This window comes from Hemitrygon akajei, chromosome 9, assembly GCF_048418815.1.
Source record: "Hemitrygon akajei chromosome 9, sHemAka1.3, whole genome shotgun sequence".
Taxonomy (NCBI): domain Eukaryota; kingdom Metazoa; phylum Chordata; class Chondrichthyes; order Myliobatiformes; family Dasyatidae; genus Hemitrygon; species Hemitrygon akajei.
In genome coordinates, this window is record NC_133132.1 from 145,830,228 (window position 1) to 145,854,211 (window position 23,984).

The 23,984-nt window shown below is 36.1% G+C and overlaps 2 protein-coding genes across 5 annotated transcripts in view; one reads left to right on the forward strand and one right to left on the reverse strand.

Annotated features, from left to right (window-relative positions):
- supt3h (SPT3 homolog, SAGA and STAGA complex component) overlaps positions 1–23,984 on the reverse strand; it is a 398,081-nt gene that overhangs the window by 311,750 nt on the left and 62,347 nt on the right. The window lies entirely within an intron of this gene.
- The window catches only part of LOC140733623 (runt-related transcription factor 2-like), a 165,985-nt gene continuing 150,653 nt past the window's right edge, over positions 8,653–23,984 (forward strand). For both annotated transcript variants that reach the window (XM_073057202.1, XM_073057203.1), the window contains exons 1-2: positions 8,653–8,767; positions 8,943–9,058. In XM_073057202.1, coding sequence (XP_072913303.1) covers positions 9,001–9,058 — 58 coding nt within the window. In that variant the 5' untranslated portion in view covers positions 8,653–8,767; positions 8,943–9,000. The remainder of the gene's footprint in view (positions 8,768–8,942; positions 9,059–23,984) is intronic.

Sequence of the window (23,984 nt, forward strand, 5' to 3'; positions counted from 1 at the left end):
CTTTGATGTTTAGTTACAATGTGAGTGAGTTAACATACCATACCATATAGAGAGCAACTGTGTCTCATTCAGAAGACACTGATTCATGAATAAGCTGTTTTGTAAACTCTAATCAAATTATTGCACAACTAAATCAGTCACCAAGGTAGACTTTGCTGGTACCAATGTGGTTTTTCCTGCAGAGTCCATCTTTGCATGTTACACTGTTAACCACCTTAGATCATCAGAATAAACTATAACTTATGGCTCACACAATGGCCATTGAGCCATCGACTTGCCAACTGTTTCTCATTGCTAAATGCAAAATTCTGAAATATTCAAGTTCCTTTTATGTGCTATACTATTTTGTGAGATGAACTTACCAAAAACCTGCCAACAGCCAAAAGTGAAGTAGACTATCTTCCAATCGGCCATCCATCAGGACAGCAGGAGCCTCAGTATCCTACTGGAAACCACTGACCCTGCACTAACTGTTCAGTCTCACTAACAGTAATCCGGACTGCTGAGGAGACAGAAGGCACACCCATACCTTTTGGCCAGCAGCATAAAGAGGCCAAACATGCTCTAAGTCATTGCTTACAGCTGCTCCTGGTAGGGCCATGACTGAGCTTTTATTTTGTGGCCATTGCAAAGACGGGCTGAGAGGAGGGGATTCCTGGTAATGAGAAGTCCGCTTACTGTCCTGATTATGAAAGGCTGACCTAACCCAAGATGCTGCCAAGCAAAGGAAGAAGAACAAGAGAAGGAAGGGAGGTAGCAGTGGACTTAACACCACCTTCTTCCCCATTAATAGGCAGAAGAACCTGCTACAGTGCAAAGCCGTACCTCTTAATTTGGAGCTCGTACTTTCCATTAAGTTGCTAGCAAGGGATCCACATAAAGTACTTGCAATCTGTTTTTATAGATTCATCAAGGCACTGAAGGTGCCCATTTATCTCCGCTCACTTCGAATTCTACCATATAATTGAGAAAAATTCAGCAACCTTATGGTAGTTTTAAAAAAGAGTAAATTGATTACAATTCTTCAGGAGGATGCGGAGCTTCCCATGCACACCTCCACAATATAAAATTTTAGCATATATTTCAAGATTGCGGAGAATTTCTTTTATGCACAATAAATTTTGAAGTGTACGTAACCATTTTTAAGATGTTTACTAACATACCTTACAGTAAGTCTTTCATGTCGAATCTGTTGATTTTAGCATGCAGGTAAATAGTAAAGATATACATTTGTTTGTAGTTTCATTCATGGAATATGGAAAAGCACTACAAAGTGCTTCACAGAAATATTATCAAACAGAATTATCACCAATCCACATTACCTGATTTTAGGGAAGACTGTGCATATTTATTAATCTGGAGCATCAAGTTCACACCCTAGGATTGATTCTGACTGCCAGTTCTCCTGTCATAGCGCATCAAAGTTCAACAATATAAACAATCTATTATTTCGAAGCATGCACAGAAGCAAAAAGATTGTTGACTATTTTAAATACTTCCCCTCACAGTAACAATCTACATTTAAATCTACTTTTACATTAATACGCTCAAGAACTAAACTCAAATTTGTATGGTGGCCATTTCTCCCTAAACATCCGTGCATTCAACATGTCCAATCAATAAAACACCCATATTGGCTGGACATCAGGTCCCTCCAGCTAAACTATGTTAAATACACCCACTACATGTTTCAGGCGCATGGACTCTCCTTCCACTCCCTCTGCCCCAAGGTTAATTACATTCTATTCAACCATGAAGTCTATACAAGCAAGGTAATCTCCTATAACCATGTCTTCTTCACTATAAAAGCTTTTATCCCCTCTAACAGGGGAAACCCCACCTGCTGGTGAAATTCTTACCCACACTTCTGTAACATTCTTGAATGAAATATTCCAGTGTTCCATGCCAAGCTCCCTTCCTCAGTCTACTCTATGTCTCATAAGAAACTCTGCTGACTGCTCCACACATTGATATCAATAACTGTCACAATGTTCCTTCAGGTCGACAATAAATACTGTCAGTAATACCCCCAATTTAAAATATTCATCCGATGTTTAAATCCTTTCGCAGCCTCACCCCTCAACATTCTCCAGCTCTCTATTTTCCAGACTCCATGACACAATAGCTACTGCACACCCTGCCAAAATCTTCAGTTGCGATTACTCCAAACAGCAGGATTGTCTTCAAAACCTCAATTTATTTTTATATTTTAAGATTATTCCATTCATTTAATTTTGTTTACTAAGCTTACATTCAGCCTGCTAATCGAGACTCCCTGTAAATATAAATGCAAATTCCTGCAGCCAGTTTGATTTGTGTGTGTCGATACCAGGAATCTCACTGTATTCTTATATTGCCACAATAGCCAGTATTTGTGTCACTTTAGTATGAGTAAACTATCATGTGGGTATTTTTATTTTTTTTAAAAACCTATGAAGTCCACTTGTATTTATTTGATTGTAGTAAAGGCAGCCTAAATACTCTGTCAGTCACAATAAAGAGATAATTTAAATTATCATGAAATTTTTGAACAAAACCTAATGTGTCCAACTTTATGAATTTTTTTCTTGTTAAGCACTCAGATTTTTGTGGTGGATGACTGGCACAGTGTGATGCCAAACCAATGACAAAATATCCTGTAGGATCTTATGTCACGGTCCCAAAACCCTCAAATAATGGAACAAGAATTATTTGCAGAGCTATTCTTTTGCAGTGCTGAAGTGGGAGAAACAAGTCCACTTTAACTGCCATTGTAGCTGTGCAGAACTCTACAGAAAGTTAATAGAAAAATCAAAATGTGAAATCCAGACGAAACAGACAATTAGCAACCAGCAGCACACTTATCAATTTAATTATGAGCTGTACTTAAACTAATGTTAATATACTCTGGCTTTAAATATTTAAAACTCAAAGCAGAGCTGAATTGAATCATCAATACCATCTATTAACAGCAAACAAATTGAACAATTAGCAATCCTAGTCAACCCATCCTACGATCCACAAACAAGCTATTGTGACTAAAAATAAGGCCCAACTAGATGATAGAAGAATTCCTATCCCGATGGTAGGTGACTATATGATATAAAAGATTGCTTTTCTGAACTTAGTGCAACAACCTTAAATTCTACAATTAATTTTTTACAAATTTGTTTCACCCACCCATAAAGTTTGTGGAAACACAAAATTGCCTACCATCTTTCCCACAAAACAAAAGTGACCATTTTTCAAAAGTATCTCACTGACTGGACTATATAAAAAGCATAAAAGCACTACATAAATGCAATATTTCTCTGTCCCTCCCTCTAAAATTTTAGTATTAAAACTGTTTATGTAAACTAAGTTAACAAACTAGAATTTATTTACATCCAGTAAATAAATGCTTAATCTTGTTCTTAGCTTTGTAATCAGGAATTATTATACAACTCTTCCAAAGACATCTGCAGTGGTAATTCCACTCCAAACCAAATCAATATGGCTGGTGTTTTAAAATTCCTCACAAACATGATATGCATCTGGAAACGGTGAGCTCAGGAAACCATTATGACACAGTGAACATAACTCACAAGGACCATGACCCAACTTACATCTTGTACTCCACCAGTTCTCACATTCAGCTCTTTTCCAGGAAAACTGAGGATTTGAATTGAATGCAGAGGATTTTTTTAATGCTCCCTGATATATCAGACACATTCAACTCTCTTTTACTTTCTAATTTAACAACTTGTGTCCTTTCTTGCTTGATTCAATAATATTGTCCCTGAAGTTAATTTTAATTTAGTTTTAAACACACCCACAAACCACCTCCCATGGAGGTTTACAGAAAAGCGGTTTCAACGTGCTTCTGGTTTGCAAGTACAAACCTTGTGAATTGGCTTAAACTTTCAAGTGTGAATAAGCCCTATAAGTTTTACATAATAACCTTCATTAACTTCAATTTTACAAAAGGTTTGAGGAAAACATCATTTAAAAAGTACAAACAAAAAGTATTTTGTTTTAGGCCATAAGACATAGGAGCAGAATTAGGCCATTTGGCCCATCGAGTCTACTCCACCATACAATCATCACTGATTCTTTTTTCCCTCCTCAGCCCCACTCCCCGGCCTTCTCCCTGTAACCTTTGACGCCATATCCAATCAAGAACCTATCAAGCTCTGTCTTAAATACACCCAACAACCTGGTTTCCACAGCTACCTATGGCAATAAATTCCACAAATTCACCACCCTGGTGAAAGAAATTTCTCCCCATCTTTGTTTTAAATGGATGCCCCTCTATATCCGGAGGCTGTGCTCTCTTGCCCTATACTCCTCCGCCATAGGAAACATCCTTTCCACATCTACTGTGTCTAAGTCTTTCAACATTTGAAAGGTTTCAATAAGATCCCCCTTCATCCTTCTAAATTCCAGTGAGTACAGACCCAGAGCCATCAGACGTTCCTCGTACGATAACCCTTTCAGTCCTAGAATCATCCTTGAGAAACTCCTCTGAACCCTCTCTAATGCCAGCATATCTTTTCTTAGATGAGAAACCCAAAACTGTTCACAATATCAAGGTGATGCCTCACCAGTGCCTGATAAAGCCTCAGCATCACATCCCTGCTCTTGTATTCTACAATTCTTGAAGTGAATGCTAACATTGCATTTGCCTTCCTCACCACTGACTCTACCTGCAAGTTAGCCTTTAGGTTGTTCTGCACAAGGACTCCCAAGTCCCTTTGCATCTCAGATGTCTGGATTCTCTTCCCGTTTAGAAAATAGTCTGCACATTTATTTTTACCTCCAAAGTGCATGACCATGCATTTTCCAACATTGTGTTTCATTTTCCACTTTATTGCCAATACTCCTAATCTATCTAAGTCCTTCTGCACCCTACCTACATAAGAAATAGGAATAGAAGTAAGTCATTTGGCCCATCAAGCCTGCTCCACCATTCAATAAGATCATGGTTGATCTGGGCATGGACTCATCTCCACCTACTTGCCTTTTCCCCATAACTCTTAATTCCCCTACTGTGCAAAAATTTATCCAACCTTGTCTTAAATATATTTAGTGAGGTAGCCTCCAATGCTTCATTGGGCAGAGAATTCCACAGATTCACCATCCCCTGGGAAAAGCAGTTCCTCTCTGTCTCCATCCTAAATCTACTCCCCCAAATTTTGAGTCTATGTCCCCTAGTTCTAATTTCACCTATAAGTGCAAACTAATTTCCTGCCTCTACCTTATCTATCCCTTTCATAATTTTATGTTTCTATAAGATCTCCTCTTATTCTTCTGAATTCCAGCAAGTACAGTCCCAGGTGACTCAATCTCTCCTCATAGTCTAACCCCCTCATCTCTGGAATCAACCTGGTGAACCCTCTCTGCACCACCTCCAAAATCAATATATTCTTCCTCAAGTAAAGGGACCAGAGCTGCACGCAGTACTCAAGGTGTAGCCTCACCAGCACCCTGTACAGTTGAGGCAGAGCCTCCCTGCTCTTAAATCCAATCCCTCCAGCAATAAAGACCAACATCCCATTTGCCATCTTGATAGCCTGCTGTACCTGCAAATCAACCTTTTGTGATTCATGCACAAGCACTCCCAAGTCTCTCTGCACAACAGCAAGCTGAAAATGTTTTACCATAGAACCGTAGAACATTACAGCACAGAAAACAGGCCTTTTGGCCCTTCGTGGCTGTGGGGTTTTTGGCAGTGAGGCTAGGCATTTTTCTGCCTAGTCCCACTGACCTGCACCTGGACCATATCCCTCCATACCCCTCTCATCCATGTACTTGGCTAAGTTTTTCTTAAATGTTAAAAGTGAGTTTACCATTTAAATAATAATCTTCTCTCCCCTTTTGCTTTCCAGAGTAGATGACCTCACATTTACCAACATTGCATTCCATGTGCCAGACCCGTTTCCACTCACTTAACCTATATAGAACATAGAATAGTACAGCACAGTACAGGCCCTTTGGCCCACAATGTTGTGCCGACCCTTAAACCCTGCCTCCCATATAACCCCCCACCTTAAATTCCTCCATATACCTGTCTAGTAGTCTCTTAAATATCTCTCTGCAGACTCTCCATATCTTCTGCACAACTTGCTTTTCCACTGAATTCAGTATTAGCAGCAAACTACACTCCATCCCCTCTTCCAGAACGGTAATGTATACCATGAACAGTTGCTGGCCCTCCACCAACCTCTGCAGCACACCGCTCACCACTGATTGCCAACCAGAGTAGCACCCATGTATCCCAACTCTCTGCTTTCTATTAGTTAACCACTCCTCTGTCCATGCTAATACATCACCCACAATTCTTATGGGTAAGTCTTTTATGTGGCACCTTATTAAATGCCTTTTGGAAATCCATGTAAATAACATCCATCTGCTCCCCTCTATCCACTGCACTCGTTATATCCTCAAAGATACCTGTTTCCTCAATACTACCTGCCCCTGCACCAATCTTCATTTCATCAGCAAACTTGGTTCAAAAAAATCCATCTATTCCATCATCTAAATCACTGATATACAGCATAAAAAGAAGTGGTCCCAACATTGACCTCTGCAGAACACCACTACTCACTGGCAACAAACCAGAAAAGGATCCTTTTATTCCCACTCGCTGCCTCCTACTAATCAGACAAAGCTCTAACCATGTCAGAAACTTTCTTGTAATTCCATGGGCTCTTAATTTGGTAAGCAGCGTAATGCATGGCACCTTGTCAAAGTCCTTCTGAAAGTCCAAATATGCAACATACACTGCATCCCTTTTATCTCTCCTACATGTAATTTCCTGAAAGAATTCCAACAGGTTCGTCAAGCAAGATTTTCCCTTAGGGAAACCATGCTCCTTTATTTTTTACTTACTTGAAAAAGCTTTTACTATTACTTTGATATTGTTTGCTAGTTTGCTTTCATATTTCATCTTTTCCCTCCTAATAATCTTCTTAGTTGCTTTCCAATCCTCTATCTTCCTGCTAATTTTTGCTTTGTTGTATGCCCTCTCTTTTGCTTTTACATTAGCTTTGACTTCCCTTGTCAACCACAGTTGTACTGTTTTGCCATTTAAGTATTTCTTCATTTTTGGAATGCATCTATCCTGCACCTTCCTCATTTTTCCAGGAAACTCACACCGTTGCTGCTCTGCTGTCATCCCTGCCAGCTTCTCTTTCCAATTTACTTTAGCCAGCTCCTTTCTTACAGCCACTGTAATTTCCTTTACTCCACTGAAATACTGCCACATCAGACTTTACTTTCTCCCTGTCAAATTTCAAGTTGAACTCAATCATATTGACTCCTAAGAGTTCTTTTACCTTAAGCTCCCTAATGACCTCCAGTTCATTACATAAGAACCAATCCAGCCTGGCTCTGTTAGGCTCTACAACAAACTGCTCTAAAATGCTGTCTTGTAGACATTCAACCAACTCACTCTCTTGCAATTCATTACCAACCTGATTTTCCCAATTGATCTGCATGTTGAAATCTCCTATGATTATCGTAACATTGCCCTTTTGACACGCCTTTTCTCTTTCCCATTGTTATCTGTGGTCCACACCTCAGCTACTGTGACAGGCATGAATATAATTGCCAGAGTCCTTCTACCCTTGTAGTTTCTTAACTCAACCCACAAGGATTCAACATCTTCCGATCCTATATTACTATTTAAAGTACTTTAATAGTGTGAACTTATTATTCAAATAAAACACAAATCTAAGTTACACGCAATCACAAATCACAAACTTCAACAATTACTGACATAGGGAATATTTAATAATCATTCATAAAAGATGGTACTATTTTAAGCAAAGGAGTCTTACCACTTATATTGAATATGATAAATGTCAAAGTTTAGAGAAGTTGCTAAGATGTGTACTAATGCATTTTATGCAAAGCCTCCATCTCTTGCTGTAAAACTGCAGATGTGGTCTCTGTGATAATTATGGTTCATGCAATAAACAGTAATACAATTTCTGATCATTAGTTACACAAATGAAATATATTTTACATTGAACTTAAATAGATTAATCATTCACTATACTTAATTTTCATTAGTCAGAATTCCCACCAAAATCATCATTTACACCAAGTCTTGATAGAAATCCAGAGGCTTGTACTTCCATACGAAAATGCAAAACAGGCAATTCTCTGCTGCTTCAACCAAATTTTAGAAAAATAACACAATGCCAGCAATGAGACTATAAAAAATCACAATCAAAGACAGAAATATAAAGCATACAAATTCAATAGTGACTAAATAAACTATTTAAATTATTGCCAATCTTCAGAGTTTCACATAGCACCTTTGTCAGCAAGTTCATTTTACTACCCATATAACAATGCATTAGTAAGACTAAACTGAACAGTGCGAGTCATTCCTGCTGCCTATATGCTTCATCTGTATATGAATTTGTTCTTTTTTTTCTTCTCTTCACAGTGTTTGTAATGCTGTCCAAATCCCCATGAGTCATATAAATTAAAGCTGGTCCCTCTTTATGCCAGGAAGAGTCTACCACGAGTCCTTTGTCAAAAACCCACAGGGATAGGCTGCCCCGTCCTACTTGTATGTCATGATGTCACAAGCCATGTGATTCAGTTTCTCCAGTAAGAGCACATGAAGAGTTTAAAGCTTATGCTTTTTGGATTGTGTGAATGCTTCATTCGCCTCATAAACAACCACAGAACCACAAGTGCGGTGCAACTTGCTCTCCAGGACGACGAGAGAACCTCTGGTCCTAAATGGTTAATCTCCGCAGGTCACTACCAGCCACCAAGACCAATTCTGTCAGTAAGTGTTTGCTAACCACAGTCTTTACTGTAAATACTTGTCCATCAAATGTTTATTTGTCTTTTTTTGCATGTTGTATGTTATTTTGTGGCCAAAAAAGCTAATGACATCAAGCAGCTCACCTAAGCACTGCTGGCAAGCTCTTAAACTTCCTCTGCAATGGTTATATTTTCAGTTTAAGACTTCGAGGGACACCAAAACCACAGGCATAAAGTATATGTGAAAAGAGGACTATGGCATCTAACAGCCTATTCAGCTCAGTTGCATCATGTCAGCAAAACTTCTTCTGGGGTGAGTCCACATCTTATGTATTCTCTTAGACCAGATATGAAATTTTACTCAAAATATTCTTCTTTGGGACATGTTTCTATAAACTATTAATTTGCTAACTTCGAATACAAAACAACGTTTCATAAACTTGAAGTTTACAAAATGCAAACTTACAAAACTTTTGTCAATAAAATGCAAAGAACATGTTTCTGTTTTCACCTCAAATTGAAATATGCTTTGAAAAGCCAAAGTGTAAAATTTGCTTTATGAAAATAAATTATGTCTATTTTTCAATAACATATCTTATTCAATCCAACATTCCTGTGGTATTTGTCCCCCCCAGAATAAAATAGCATATAACAAACAAAATAGATAGAGTCTGTAAAATATGTTATTGATAATTTCTTCATTTTAAATACTTGATTACTAAATGGAAAGAACACATGAAACAAAAAGCTATAAAAACATTGTACTTACAAACCTTATATAAAATAACATATTAAATTGATCATAATTTTATAGCAGACATATACAAAGACTCCTGATACCTTCATTATTCCGTGGATTTGTGGGTTCACGGCAAACCTAGACTAGTCTTCTTTAATTGCTTTAAAACTACAATCTCCACCAACCCCAAACAGCTGGGTCACTTTACTTTCTGACCACTAACATGGTTGCTAATATTTGTAAGGAAATAGTTGTATGTTTTTCACACATGTAACTGCATTTAGATTTTATTGAACTTAGTTTTCACTGAAACTGATACGACTAAATTTAGAAACAATGACACCATTTAAATCTTTTGCACAGCTTCAAGACAGCTACAATTTACAGTAATATTAATAAGACTCATTTTGATTGAAATTAAAGGAAGTGTTTCTAATTTGTCTGTAGTGACTACATCAGAAACTCATTGGCAAAAAAATGCACTGCAGCAAATTAACAAGTTTCCTACCTTAATAAACAAATCTTATGATTGAAAACACCAAACAAGATTTTACTAAGAATGCTAACAGAAGTATACTCATATCTAGGTAATCTACAGAAATTGTACAATTTTTAGGGAGATTCTTGTGCTACTTCAAAGACCAATGCTGGGGTGAAGGATGGAAGTGGGGTACGAGCTTTGTTAAAGGTTCAAGCAGTAATTGGATTTTCCCAATTAAATTTAATGAGTTCATATGGTTATTTGTCATCACTAAGCACTATAGATTACCAAAAGGAAGAGTTTTTGTTCAGCTGAAACTTTGATCCCTCAAATGGGGCTTTGCATGTAACAGAAATATTAGAATAAAAACAATCTAATCCCAAGCACAGGATGTCAATAAAACAAAGGCAGGTGGTAGCATGTTGCACACATACTGTTTACTATTATGAAGAAACATCCTAGGAAGTTATACAGACAGTTTAATGATTCATCCAATCGATGATGGCAAACAGTCATGCTTCTCTTTTGACTTCACAATTACACATCCCAACAAGATGTAATTTCATTACTTCTGCATTCCCTACACAATCCGCATGTGTGCAGACAAAATGTTCATCCTATTTTTCTTCAGCGTAATGTAAACAGGCAGAACACAGGACTGCTATGGCATTTGCTAACAAAGTGATGTTCCAAAAAGATTACAAGAAATTAAGGAAATGGTTCCTTTAGAAAACAGGTGCCAAATCAACAGAATATTATAAATTGTTATGTAAATCATGAGGCATAACATCCGCAGAGTAGCTAAACCACATTATTAAAATATTTATAGCAGATAATGCAGGTTTACATCTGCGAAGATTCTATTTTGTTAGTACTTTCAAAGAGCAGTTGGATGGGGTCATACATCTCAGAGCATAGCTGGACTGAAATGTGTAGTTTTAAAAATGATGCACATTACTTATGTTTTCATTATACTACAAAAAAGACTAAAATGCTATATGCCCACCACTATAATATTATTCTTTATATATATTCTCTACTTGGAGCTTAAACTTTACCAATACCCTCAGCAGTCAGTCCTACAATATTTATACATACATGGCATTAATCTTTAAAATGATCTGCAACTTCTGTTCATGCATGTAAAATAACAAATACAATTCAATTTGAAACATATAATCATTTTTCATCAGGGGCAAAGGTTATGAAACACTTAGGAGTGGAAATCGCTTCTTTAATTAAAATACAGAAGCATGTCCTATATTAACAAACTGCTAACAAATGTTTGTAATATGAGATTTTGTTAAAGAATAATATCACCATTTTAATCACTCATAGGTGCTCATGTAGGTTTTTAAAAGTCACATTCCATGTAAAATTCTCCTCAATCCATAAACAACAAATAAACTGTACTAAACCCATATACCTACACTTACTGAACTCTAATGTTTTTCATTGTTATTCACAGGATAAGTTCAACATTTTAAATTTCTTTGATACAATTTTAGTAAGCTGCCTATTTTAAAAAAATTCTCAAGATGGTGTCATTCATTTTAAAGTGGAAAGTTTATAAAACTATAACATTAGAAAAACTTTCAAATCTGTTTATTTTGTGATCATGAAAAGTAGGCTTTAAAAAGTACAAAGTACAATTAGTTCTGAAACTTCATAATGAAGGGAAGAGTTAGGAAAATTTTTACCCTTTTAGGGTGATTGATAACAATTGCACAGTATCCATCTGATTTAAACACTTTTAAAACAAATGGAAACATCCAATTTTCATATTCAAATTACTGAAAAATTCCAGTGTTCCTATAAATTCTACAGCTAAACCAGGAGCTTATTACATCTATCAACCTATCATGAAAAACACTAATTGAAAACAGGTAAATAGTGACCAACTATTTAATTACACTAGTAAATTAATAAAAATTAACAAAATAAGGAAAAATAAGACAAAAAATATAGGAACAAATAAGCTTGTACCTTTCGCAAACTCAGGAAGTCCCTAAGTACTTAACAACCAGTTATTTTTCTAATGACATTGTTATGCTGTTCAGAAATTTTATCCATAGTATGATTTTAGTGTTGTTATCTGAGGTAAAAATATTGACCAGAACTCCCCTGCTGTTTGTCAAATGCATCATATTTTGTTTACACAACTTAGTGGTACTACTATAAGGTGAAATCTCTGCATTGGTCTAACCTAAGAGATGTACAATTTCAGAAATATTTCCTGGGTTGCAGAGCAATAAAGTGACTTAAGAGTTCAGTACATCAGATATAAACATTTTCGAGGACTTTTTAGATGCTACACCAGAATAGCTCCTCAATAGTAACATTAATTATCAATTTTACTGAGCTAGTCAATCTGAGCTTCAATTGAATCTCTTTAAGTGAGTCAAGCTTCACAATAATTATATAAAACTTACGAGAGCTCCCTTACAAAAGGAGTACAGCACATGTAGTAGGAAAATTCATAGCTCAAACCATTGCTTTTCTGAAACATACATCTTACTTCTGCATTACCTTCTTTTTGCCTGATGAGCGATGCATTCTGAAAATAATTGTAGATTGATCCTACAACTGAGCTCTACTTAGTTCATTGTTCTATTTGACAGAATAATGCAGGTTTCACTGAACTGCTGGCATTTTCCCATAGAAGTGCCAGCGTGTTTCAGGAATCCCCTGCGAACATGTAATGCTTGAGCTAACTGGCCAAGCTTCACCAGTGATTTCTTGACTACATTCACTATTGAACTGCCCAATGGCATCATGGAAAAACAATCCTTGCATACCTTGCACAAAGGAATAGCACTGCAGTGTGGGTGAATTTCCTAGCAATAAGATCATGTATATTTGCACCTGACATTGTCGAATCATAAATTGAGCCAATTTTTATTTGCATTACATCTTTATCAACCCATTCCAGCTTACTTCTACCTCTGGTTTTATTTCTTGAAGTTTAATCAATCAAATTCAAGACACAATAGCAGGAGCTATTGGCAATACCCTAGGTCCAACATCTTCAATTTTTTTTTAATGACTTTCCTGGCATCATGAAGTCAAAAGTAGGGGTGTGAATAAATTATATTCACAACAAGCTAAGTCCATACATGCCTGCAGCAAAATCTGAACAACATTCAGACATGAAGCAAACAAGCCACAAGATCACAATAATCTCTAACAAGAAAGTTTCTAACCAATTATCCTGGATTTCACCACATCCCGAACCATCAAAAACCTGAGGAAAACCACTGACTAAAAAGCCAGCTGCCAGTCACATTAATAGTATGGCTATGTAAGCAGGTCTGTGGCAAGTGACAGCCCAAAACCTAGCCACCATCAAAATGCACAGGCAAGACCAAGTATTTCACCGCTGTCTGGAAGAGTGCAGCTCCAACAATACTCAACTCAATGTCATACAAGAGAAAAAACATCTGCCCTACCAGTGTACTGCAACTTCAGTGTGTGCCACTGTATAACGCACACCAACTATATGCTAAATATTCTCCAACGTTCCTGTCAAACCCATGATCTCAACTACAAAAAAATATCCAGGTAGTAAAGGAGGATTAAAACACCACCACCTACATGTTTCCTTCCAATTCACAAACCAATATGACTTGGAACTATATCACTTTTCTTTCACTGTTACATCATGGAAGCCTTTATCCATTGGCACTGTGGGAATACCTTCACCAGAAAGACTGCAATGGTTCAAGAAGTGGACTCATTGCCATATTTAAATACAATTTTGGATAGGCAATAAATTCTAATCACTAATAACTCTCACAACCTGAAGAAATTAATGAAGAATGCTTGTTGAGATTTCACATAACTTGTGCTACAAAGTGTACACAGTGCAAGACTTGAAAACCATTGATTTAAATAGGAATCAAAGGAATAATAAATAAGATACACTATATATTTTTAATTAGAAATACTTTGGAAAATATTGTTTAATAGATTTTTAATACCAGAGGCAAGCCCGACAGAGATCAAGGCTAGAGGTGGGGTTTTGAAGACAGTTAACAAATCCCGGAGATATTTTGAGGGCTTGGCTTGCTCACTTATGTCCCCCAAATTACATCACATGGGACCCTACAGACCTTGACTGTTTAGTTGCAGGGTTACCTGGTCCACTGTGATTTGCCTTCCAGATACAGGGAATTTAAAGGTCTGTGGAAATCCAGCAGTAATTTGTGGGCAGCCGGATTCACTCAAGCAACCATTTAAATCTAAAAAAACACACATAAACACTGTAGGAACTCAGCAGGCCAGACAGCATCTATGGAAAAGAGTACAGTTTATGTTTCCAGTTGAGAACCTTCGACAGGACTGGATAAAAAAAAAAAGATGAGTAGATTTAAAAGGTGGGGGAGGGCAGAGAGAAACACAAGGTGATAGGTGAAACTGGAAAGGGGAGGGGTTAAGTGAATAGAAGATATACAGGGCTGGAGAAGGGGGGAGTCTGATATGTGAGGACAGAAGACCATTGAAGAACGAAAACGGGAAGGAGCACCAAAGGGAGGCAATGGACAGGCAAGGAGATGAGGTGTGAGGGGGAAAAGGGGGTGGGGTTTGGTGAAGGAGAGGGTGGGAGGCCATTACCGGAAGTTCAAGAAATCGAATCAGGTTGGAGGCTACCCAGACGGAATACAAGCTGTTGTTCCTCCAACCATGGTGTGGTATCATCACAACAGTAGAGGAAGCCATGAATTAACATATCGGAATGGGAATGGGAAGTGGAATTAAAATGGGTGGCCACTGGGAAATCCTGCTTCTTCTGGTGGACAGAGCGTAGATGCTCGGTGAAACAGTCTCACAGTCTACGTTGAGCCTCACCAATATCAAATCTAACATATTTCATTTTTGAAAAACACTCATTTGACATTCGTCAGAATATGTTAACTATTGCCATTTACCAGATAGAATACACTCTAGGCTTAACTAAACAGAATTTTGTTGATTAATAATACAAACTTTTGATTGCCAAGTTGCAGACTGGGACTGTTATTTATTACACTAAAGCCATTATTCTAATTTACCCCATTTGCTATCTATTCGAGCAGATACATCAAATGTATTTAATAACATTCCTATCAAATAAAAATACAAATAAAATCAATTTTAATCATTTAAAAAGACATAAAATATGATGAAGGAACTGATCATGTCATGTAGCATTCATGGAGGGGAACAAACAATAAAATAGATTCTCCAGAATTTTGTATGTGTTGCTCGAGATTTCCTACATCTGCATGATCTCTTGTATTTATCCATTTGAAAAGCTACATTGTTTTCAAATGACTATACATTTTCATACTAAATACCAATTTAAATTTTTAAGACTGAACTCAGCTCTCATCAGTTAAAAAATCTAAGCCAACAATAAAATAAATCTAAAGATTGTTATGGTTATTATTCTATGTATTTATTGAGTATGCCAATGGTGATAATAAATTTACTTTGAACTTTGAAATAACTTGTATTAATCCACTGAATAAAGTTATAACAAAGAGAATATCATAGAATCTTAATTCCAACTATATTCATATTAATTTATATGATGTCATTACTCACAGATAAAGTAAAATAGTCTGAAGTAATTCTCTTTAAATAAAAAGCCATTATTATCATCAGTAAATAATCTTCATAATGGAAGAGAAAACATTTGCACAAAATAACAGTGGCAACTTATTTCCTAGAAGCTGTTTTTCAAACTTTTAAACAGTATAAATTAAATCCTTCCTTTTTTTGTAAGATATGAGACTGTGACTAAAACTTGACCATGGGTTTATGTCCATAGACAGTAGACATCCACAAAACCAGCCAGACATCCTCTCCTTACCACACAACCCCAACAATAAACTACCGTAATGACTGGGGTAGAGTAGCGTGCTGATTGGGGGAAGGCATAGGAGAGGGGAAGTTAGGAGCCAGATGGTGTCAAAAGGAATACTTGATTATTCACCTTTTTATCTACCTACAATTTATTTTAAAAAATGCATTTGATGCAATTGAAGAAAAATAACACCAGCTGTTTCAGCCCATGGAAAACATTCAGACAGAAAGCAAAAAGATAACTTCTGTGAATAGGCTTTTCAAAAATAAACTATATTTAAAAACAATATGTATTATGGTAAAAGAATACAATTAATTACATTTGATATATGCAATAAATTTTACACCTATAGGCCTGAAACATTGACCACGTGTTTATAGGCTATAAGGCAGGTTTGCAAGTTTTAGTTCAGTCAGACATTACATGGTGTGTTATTTAATACTATATGACTGTGCTCAGACACTTAAACCCAATTAAATTTTATTTATAACCATTCAGGTTAGAGATTTTTTCCCAAAGCATTCAAAATATTTCTAATTTATTACAACATTGTCATGGCTATTTTACTGCCCGATTATGAACAGAAAATCTTTTCTGTTTCAGTGATTTCCATATGATTGCTCAAGTTCCTAACTTATGGCTTCAATCAGGTTTAAATTTAATTTTATATAAAGCACTTAACTAACTTGAGTACAAATACTTTCAACAAGTTATTTTGAAAAGTTCATATTAAAATAGCAAAAGTAAATCGATTTTTTTCATCCTTAGTATTACATACTTTACCCCACTAAATAATTGAGCAAACTAAGTTATTTTCCTCTAATGTTTGCTTCATTTAACAATTCAGAAAACAGGAAAAACACAATTGATTACAACTGCTTAAAGAGGTTCTTGATATTTCTTTTTAAAAATCATTACCGTTCAAGAACAAAGCTTTTTTTTAAATAAATGGAACCTAAACATCTTACAACATTACAAAATGAATGTATGGTTTCCTTTTTGCTAAATAGATCACAGCAGCAGCATTTCTTCAGAACCTCATTCCATTTAATTTTATACATAAAGCATCTCCTGTCTACTGCTGTGTGACAAGAGTTAAATCATAGCTCTCAAGGAGTGTTTCTAAATCACGAAGAGTAATAAAGTTTTTGAACATGAATATGAAGGTCACCGTAGTCTGATAGGTGTTAAACTTTACCAAGCAGCTTTGAAGGCTTAACATCCTTCAGAATACAATTTAAAGCAGCTGTATTCTCTTTCAAAAGAGCCAAACTATTACAGAAAATTACATACTCACTAAACATAAACCATAATGCTAAGCATAGTCATAATATTCTTTAGTTTCTACCCCCCACTCTCAGAAATTGTAGGGTTGGTTACAGAGACTTCATCTTCAAATTTCAAACACTTCTATTCAGTTTCATCATGAGACACTCAATAAATCAAGAAGTGCACTAGTTACAGTTGAGCTAAATACAGGATGCATAACCATAGTTGCTTATAATTTCTGATAATTTGTCAATAATATTACAAAACTTGGGAAATGACAAACAGCACAATAACATTAACAAAAATCAAGCTGATATCTGAACACTTAAGACTTTCTACTAGCTTTTTTCAAAAGATCAACAGCAATCAAAGTGCACAGTGAATATAACCATCGTCGTCATTTATCTTAAGTATTAATAACATTGCCACAATTCTCACAACAATCTTTTTTATTTTAACCAAAACTAAGGAGTCTTATAGCTGTTGAAGATTTAAATTTGATAAGTTTATTGTATAAATATACAGGGAATAGCTGTTTAAGAAAAATCAATTGAAAATATTTAACAATTAGTGAAATAAATAGCATAATAAATATTTGTTCAGAATACTACACTGTTTCGCATTCAATGATAATTAAGCTGCTAAGAAAATTTTACATTAAAAACTAAATATGAAAACTAACAATATTGGAAGAGCATAAGGGAAGTTGTAGTTAATTATCAAATGAAATAAATATTATGGAACATGATGCTGAGACCTGAGGTTTTATTCATCAAACCATAACAAACACAAAACATCACTGTATTTAAAAAGAAAAATACAGATGAAGGGTCTTGGCCCAAAATTTCGACTGTACTCTTTTTCATTGATGCTGCCTGGCCTGCTGAGTTTCTCCAGCATTTTGTTTATGTTGTTTTGATTTCCATCATATTCAGATTTTCTTTTGTTTTGCTGTCTTTAATTGCTGTCTTGCCTTATTAATACTGCATCAATATCTTGGGACCAGATTAGATACTCAGAGATCTTGACACCCAGGAACTTAAAATTACTCACTCTCTCCAGTTCTGATCCCTCTACGAGGATTGGTTAGTGTTCCCTCGTCTTACCCTTCCTGAAGTCCACAATCACAGAGACAGGCACTCATGCATGTAAATGCCATCATATTGACATACAACACCCAAAAATATCTTTAAAATGTTTAGATGACTGATTTAGCCTAGTGCTAGCTTCGTGTTCCAAAGACATACCATAAGTATCAAAATGCATTCAAAAACACAAAGGTTCTGCATGATACTAGAAATCCAGAGTTAACACACACAAAATGTTGGAGGAACTCAGCAGGTCAGGCAGCATCTGTGGAGGAGAATAAACAGTTGGTTTGGCTGAGATATTTCACCAGGATTGTAAAAGGGGAAGAAGCCAAAATAAGGTGGTGGGGCAGCAGAAGGAGCAGAAGCTGGCAAGTGATAGGTGAAGCCAGTGTGCCAGCCAAATCCATTCAAACAAGTATTGAACTAAATCAGTTAAAAACCACAGGCCAATACAATTCACATGTATGTAAATTAACTAAAATTTGCCCAAGTCCCAAATGTCTATCACATTAATAGGTTCCCATTGAATGAATGGAGACACTATTCCTGTACCAGATCTAACTTAATACATGATATTATGGCTGATTTCAGGCCATTTGTGGAGGTGAATTGCTAAAAATCCATGCTCTGCCCTGGATATCATGAAGTTAAATTAAACTTCAGAACAACTTTCTGAAAAATACTAGGAATAGCTGATGCCTATGCAGTACCCAGTCCTGAAGCAAGGTCTCAACCCTAATCATCTCTCTGTCTCCAGAAATACTGCTTGCCCTGCTGAGTTCCTCCAGCAGTTTGCTTTTTCTTTGCTCCCAATTCCAGCATCTGCAGTGTCTTGTGTCCCCAGTAACTTCAAGAAACAATCTTAAGGCTACACTCAGGAATATTCTTATACCATCGGTGAAAAAATGTTAATTTACATTACATTTTACAAAGCATTCTTGCATTCCAAAGCACTTCATTTGCAGTCAACTGCTTTGAATGATAGCAGACATCCCTATAAAAATTTCTATAAAAATACCTTTCTAAAACAATACCACCAAAATGAATAGCCAATTATTACTCTAACATAAAATGATGAGAGATTACAAACGTGAACCATTAACAATGCTTCACTTTCCAACTGCTGAGAACTTTAAACAACTTGTTTTTTTACTTCAGATTTTCATTATTTGCATTATTTTGCCTTGAAATTAATTATTATTTTGCAGATACTGAGGAAGAGATGTTGACAATCATTATATATAATGCAATACATAGAAGATATTTAATCATATTCTGTGGGATCTTTAACTATCTACTAAACCATCAACTTCTTTCTGTTGCTCAAAAGCCTAAGACACAAATGCAGATTTTCGAGACAAATTTATATTGCTATAGCAACACATTTGATTTTGGGTGCAATATTATAGCAATTTCCTTTGCTAAATGTTGTGTATGATGCAATCATATTTCAAATGTTAAATTCTCAAAATCTTGTCACACACTGATCAACAGGTTCTATTTTCTAATACAATAAAATTATATCAAACACATGCGTACACCACCACAGATTAGAAAAGTATTTTGGTCCTATGGTTTGGCATCTCCATACCAGATAGTGACGCAACCAGTTAAAATCAGTTAGTACATCTATAGAAACGTGCTACAGTATTTCGTGACAAACCAAATCTCAAACTCCCAACGAAATATAGCCACTGGCATGCCTTTTTCTTCATAACTGCATCAATGTTGGGACCTGGATAGATCTTAGAAGACAGTGGCATCAGGAACCTGAAGCTGCTCGTCCTTTCCATTGTTGACCCCTCAAAGAGGACTGGTGTGTGCTCTCCCGACTTCTCCTTCCTGAAGCCCACAATCTATTTCTTGGTCTGACTGACTTTGAATACAAGTTTGGTGCTGCGACACCATTCCACCTGCTGATCTAACTTATTCCTGTACACCTCCTCATCACTTTGTGAAGGACCAATAACACCTCAAAACTATAGAAAGTTGCCAGTATTCAGCATTTCAAGCTTCCAGGCAGCAATATCACTGAGTACAACTGAACATAAAATTAACAAAATGCTGCAATGTCATAAAATTAATAACATTTACAACTTTCTCCAATGCACATTAAAGGTACAGATTTAACATGTTCCAGATGACTTCAAAGTTTATTAACTGTTCTACCTACAGAATTTTCCTACATTTTTTTCAAAAATGCTGAAGCATCTTCCAATTTTTAACCACAAATTGGCAAAGGGCATGGAACTTCTGTTCCCACTCAGATATAACACTTGTGCTGTGGCATCACTATCACCATATCTTAACTAGTGCAGAAGATAACATGGTAGCTAAAAGATTCTCAAGGAGAGAATAACATTAATAAAGATACGATCATTCCAGTTGGAGCTGAATTGGTTGTAACAGAGGAATTCACTCCTCACACCACAGGTCCTTGGTAGATGTTAAAGGCAGATTAACAACCAGCATTAGACTGGGAACTTTAAGATAATTTGCACTCCATGCAAGTTTTTAAACATTGATTTAAATTCACCCATACTTTCCAATTGAATCGCCACACTTGTCTTTTAACTTACTTTGCTATTTTGCCCACTTCGACCATTTTTACACTTTATTATTTTATTTTTACATCACTTAATTATTTTATCAAATGTTAAGCCTCTCTGAATTATTTAGTTTGTTAAACTTTTAGAATTATTTTTTGCCCCCATTTAGTTCTTCAAATTCATGCCTGAATATGGCAAGTCTGATCTACTGATTCTGGAATTGGTAGATAGGTTAGGACCTCAATTTCAAGCATGCTTGGTGCTGTTCCTGGTGTGTTTTCCTGCACTTATTTAACTATCTTGGCATTAATGGTAACTGGAGAGGTATCAAACATCATGAGTTTACAGGTAAAGTACAATTCTGCTACTAGCACAGAGCAAGAAAAATGTTCTATTCTTAGCTTCCAGATTAATCGCAGTTCTATTCCATTTACCACAAAAGAGGCATCACACAATATAAGTGAAGAAAGGATTTTGGCCCCACAATGCGGTCACACTCTACCCTTATTTTCATGGAAGGATACAGTACATCTACCAAAAGTAGACAAATGAGAATGAATTTGTTAACTTCCATCTGCACCTGCTGCAGATGACTACTGAACTAGTCGGATAGTTATGTCCTTTATGACTAAACCACTCTTGTCAACGGATGTGACTTGAAGTCCAACACCCACTATACCCTTGTGACTTTCAGCACTTCTTTTTCCAAATGTTATTGAACATAGACGGACACAGATTCATCAGTTAAGGGGAGAACACAGTGTGTTCATCAGGAGGAGGGTTCTTTATCATTTATAATTTGATTTAATAAGGCTTCATAGGATAAACAGTCGATGCTGAGAACTCCTAAGCTGAAGAAATCTCAAGTGCATATCTGTGACAGAACATTTATGTTTCTGCCCCTGCCAGTGGACAGTGCATTCCCAGGACATGCAATAAAATGTCTGAAGTTTGATTCTGAAGTAGCAGTATTATTCCTACTATCTGCTAAATAAGTACGATAATAATGTCTGTTACAATTTAGTCAGCCATACCTTCTGTTAAGGCAGTTTTCCATAGTTGGACACAAAACTACCAGATATCCATAAGAACCACTTTTGGGGAAGAAATGGGTGTGGTTCTGTTACGTCCCAATCCAAAGTTAGGCTAGTATCAAGTGCCTAGCTTGCTCCCAGCATACCTACCAACTACTGAGTTGATTGAAAGAGCACCAGCAGGATCTTGCATGACATATTATCAAATGGTAGGCAATAGACAAGTTTTATCCATAAAACATCTGAAAAATAACTGACGAGTAAAGCCACACATCCCTACATATGCATGCCATCTCAGCAATTAAGGACATTGTTGTTACATGTCTCTAAAACGCAGCAACCTACAAAGACTGTTAAACATTTTTAACGCTTATTGTTTAGACTTAAAATTTAGTACTCAAATGATTAAAAAACTAGAAAGAAAATATAATTCAAAAGATGCAAATTAGCACTTACCCTTCTCCTTTCCAGACATTTTTCTCCATTCAAAAGAAAAGGCTTAGTTTCTCTACACTAGATAAGTGGTCAGATTGTATACCATAACTATGAAACTGCAGAAAGTAGGTGTTCCACCACTGGATTCAATGAAAAATGGGGTCAAGTGCCAATAGTGTAGTGTGGAAGCACATACCCAATGAATTTTGATGTGGAAGCAAACCTACACATTGTCAAAATGCAGGATACAGATTCCAACTAATATAAACTCAGTGCCCTTAAGGGATGCACTTGCAATACTTCAGATGTCAGATGATGACTACAGTTGCAGCCTGCAGTCTACCATACAAGCATGTTACTCAAGTGTCTCCATGCAATCTGGCAAGTGCAAACATACCCAATTTCTAGAGCCTTGGAGTTCTCAAGAAAATCCCAGATCCTGACAGATTTCCACAATTTTCTGGAGACTTCTGGTCAAACCCACAGGTCATGTTTACATTCAGAACACATTTAAGAGTTAATCATACTGTTGTGAATCTGAACGGAAGGCCAGAAAAGGACTGGATACTTCTTTCTCTCAAAGTTATTTGAGAATAAATTGGATACAATTTCCAAATCTATAGTAGTGGGATTTGATGCAATCAACTGCAAATTATTAGCCCAAACTTATTATTACTACAGTGACATCTATTTGTTATAGTACGCAAAGAGCTTAACCAACTGAATATTTTGCACATATGTTCCAAGAAATGAACTGATACCTAAACTGTTTTAATCACAATGTGTAACATAACTGATTCACTTAATCCCCCTAATGTGTACATGAAGTCACACTCATGTACAAACACACACTGACAAAAAAGACACAACATGCAAGCACATGCAAGGTGTACACAATTTCAACCAGAATTGCTGGCTGAGGATGAAGATTGGGTATCTTGGATAAAGGTCTCTTCTAATGATTATAAGCATACACGTTCCAATTAGCAACTATAACCATTATCCTTGCTTGGATGTTCTAATTCAAAACAGGCAAATTAATCCAACAACCTTTATGTTTGTGTGGACCAGCATTCATTGCCTTAACCTGAATAAATGCAACATCTTCGTATAATATTGTACAAGAGTATTTTCATTCCATCTGAATTTATTGTTGATGTTAAATGCTTGACTAAAAATGATTCAATAGACTGGTGAAAAAAAACAGATATGAAAATGATTCCACAAGATGAACAGAGCCTTATTATTATGAATAACATCAACAAGAGGCTAGCATACTATTTAATGATTTGACATGTATCAATAAACATATTCATTACTGCTGTTTAGCAATATTTGATAATTCCACAGGATGCTAAATTTAGTAACTAACAATTCATAACTACTTTTTCTATTCACATGCAACCACAATGATTTGCATTAATTACTCTTAGCAAAATGATGTATACAATGGAGAGTGACCACACAGAAATGGTGCCATCAGTATTAAAGCTATTCTTGTGGTCCAAAGACATAATGTATGAGGCTAATTTTCTAAAAGTAGAATGTGTGCAAATTCTGTTGCAGACATTACATCACTTGTGATGGTCTTTTCTGTGTCTGAATTAACATAAAAACAGAAGCATTTTTATTTTATTCCTCCTCTCGTTTATGATGGTTTTCCTCTTTAGCATGCCCGAATATAAGCAACAGTCTATTGACATACATTGAAAATTGATTGAGATTACACTTCTCAGCATTAAGGTTCTATAGAAGAATACAGAGATTACAATAGTAACAATGGGACTTTCAAA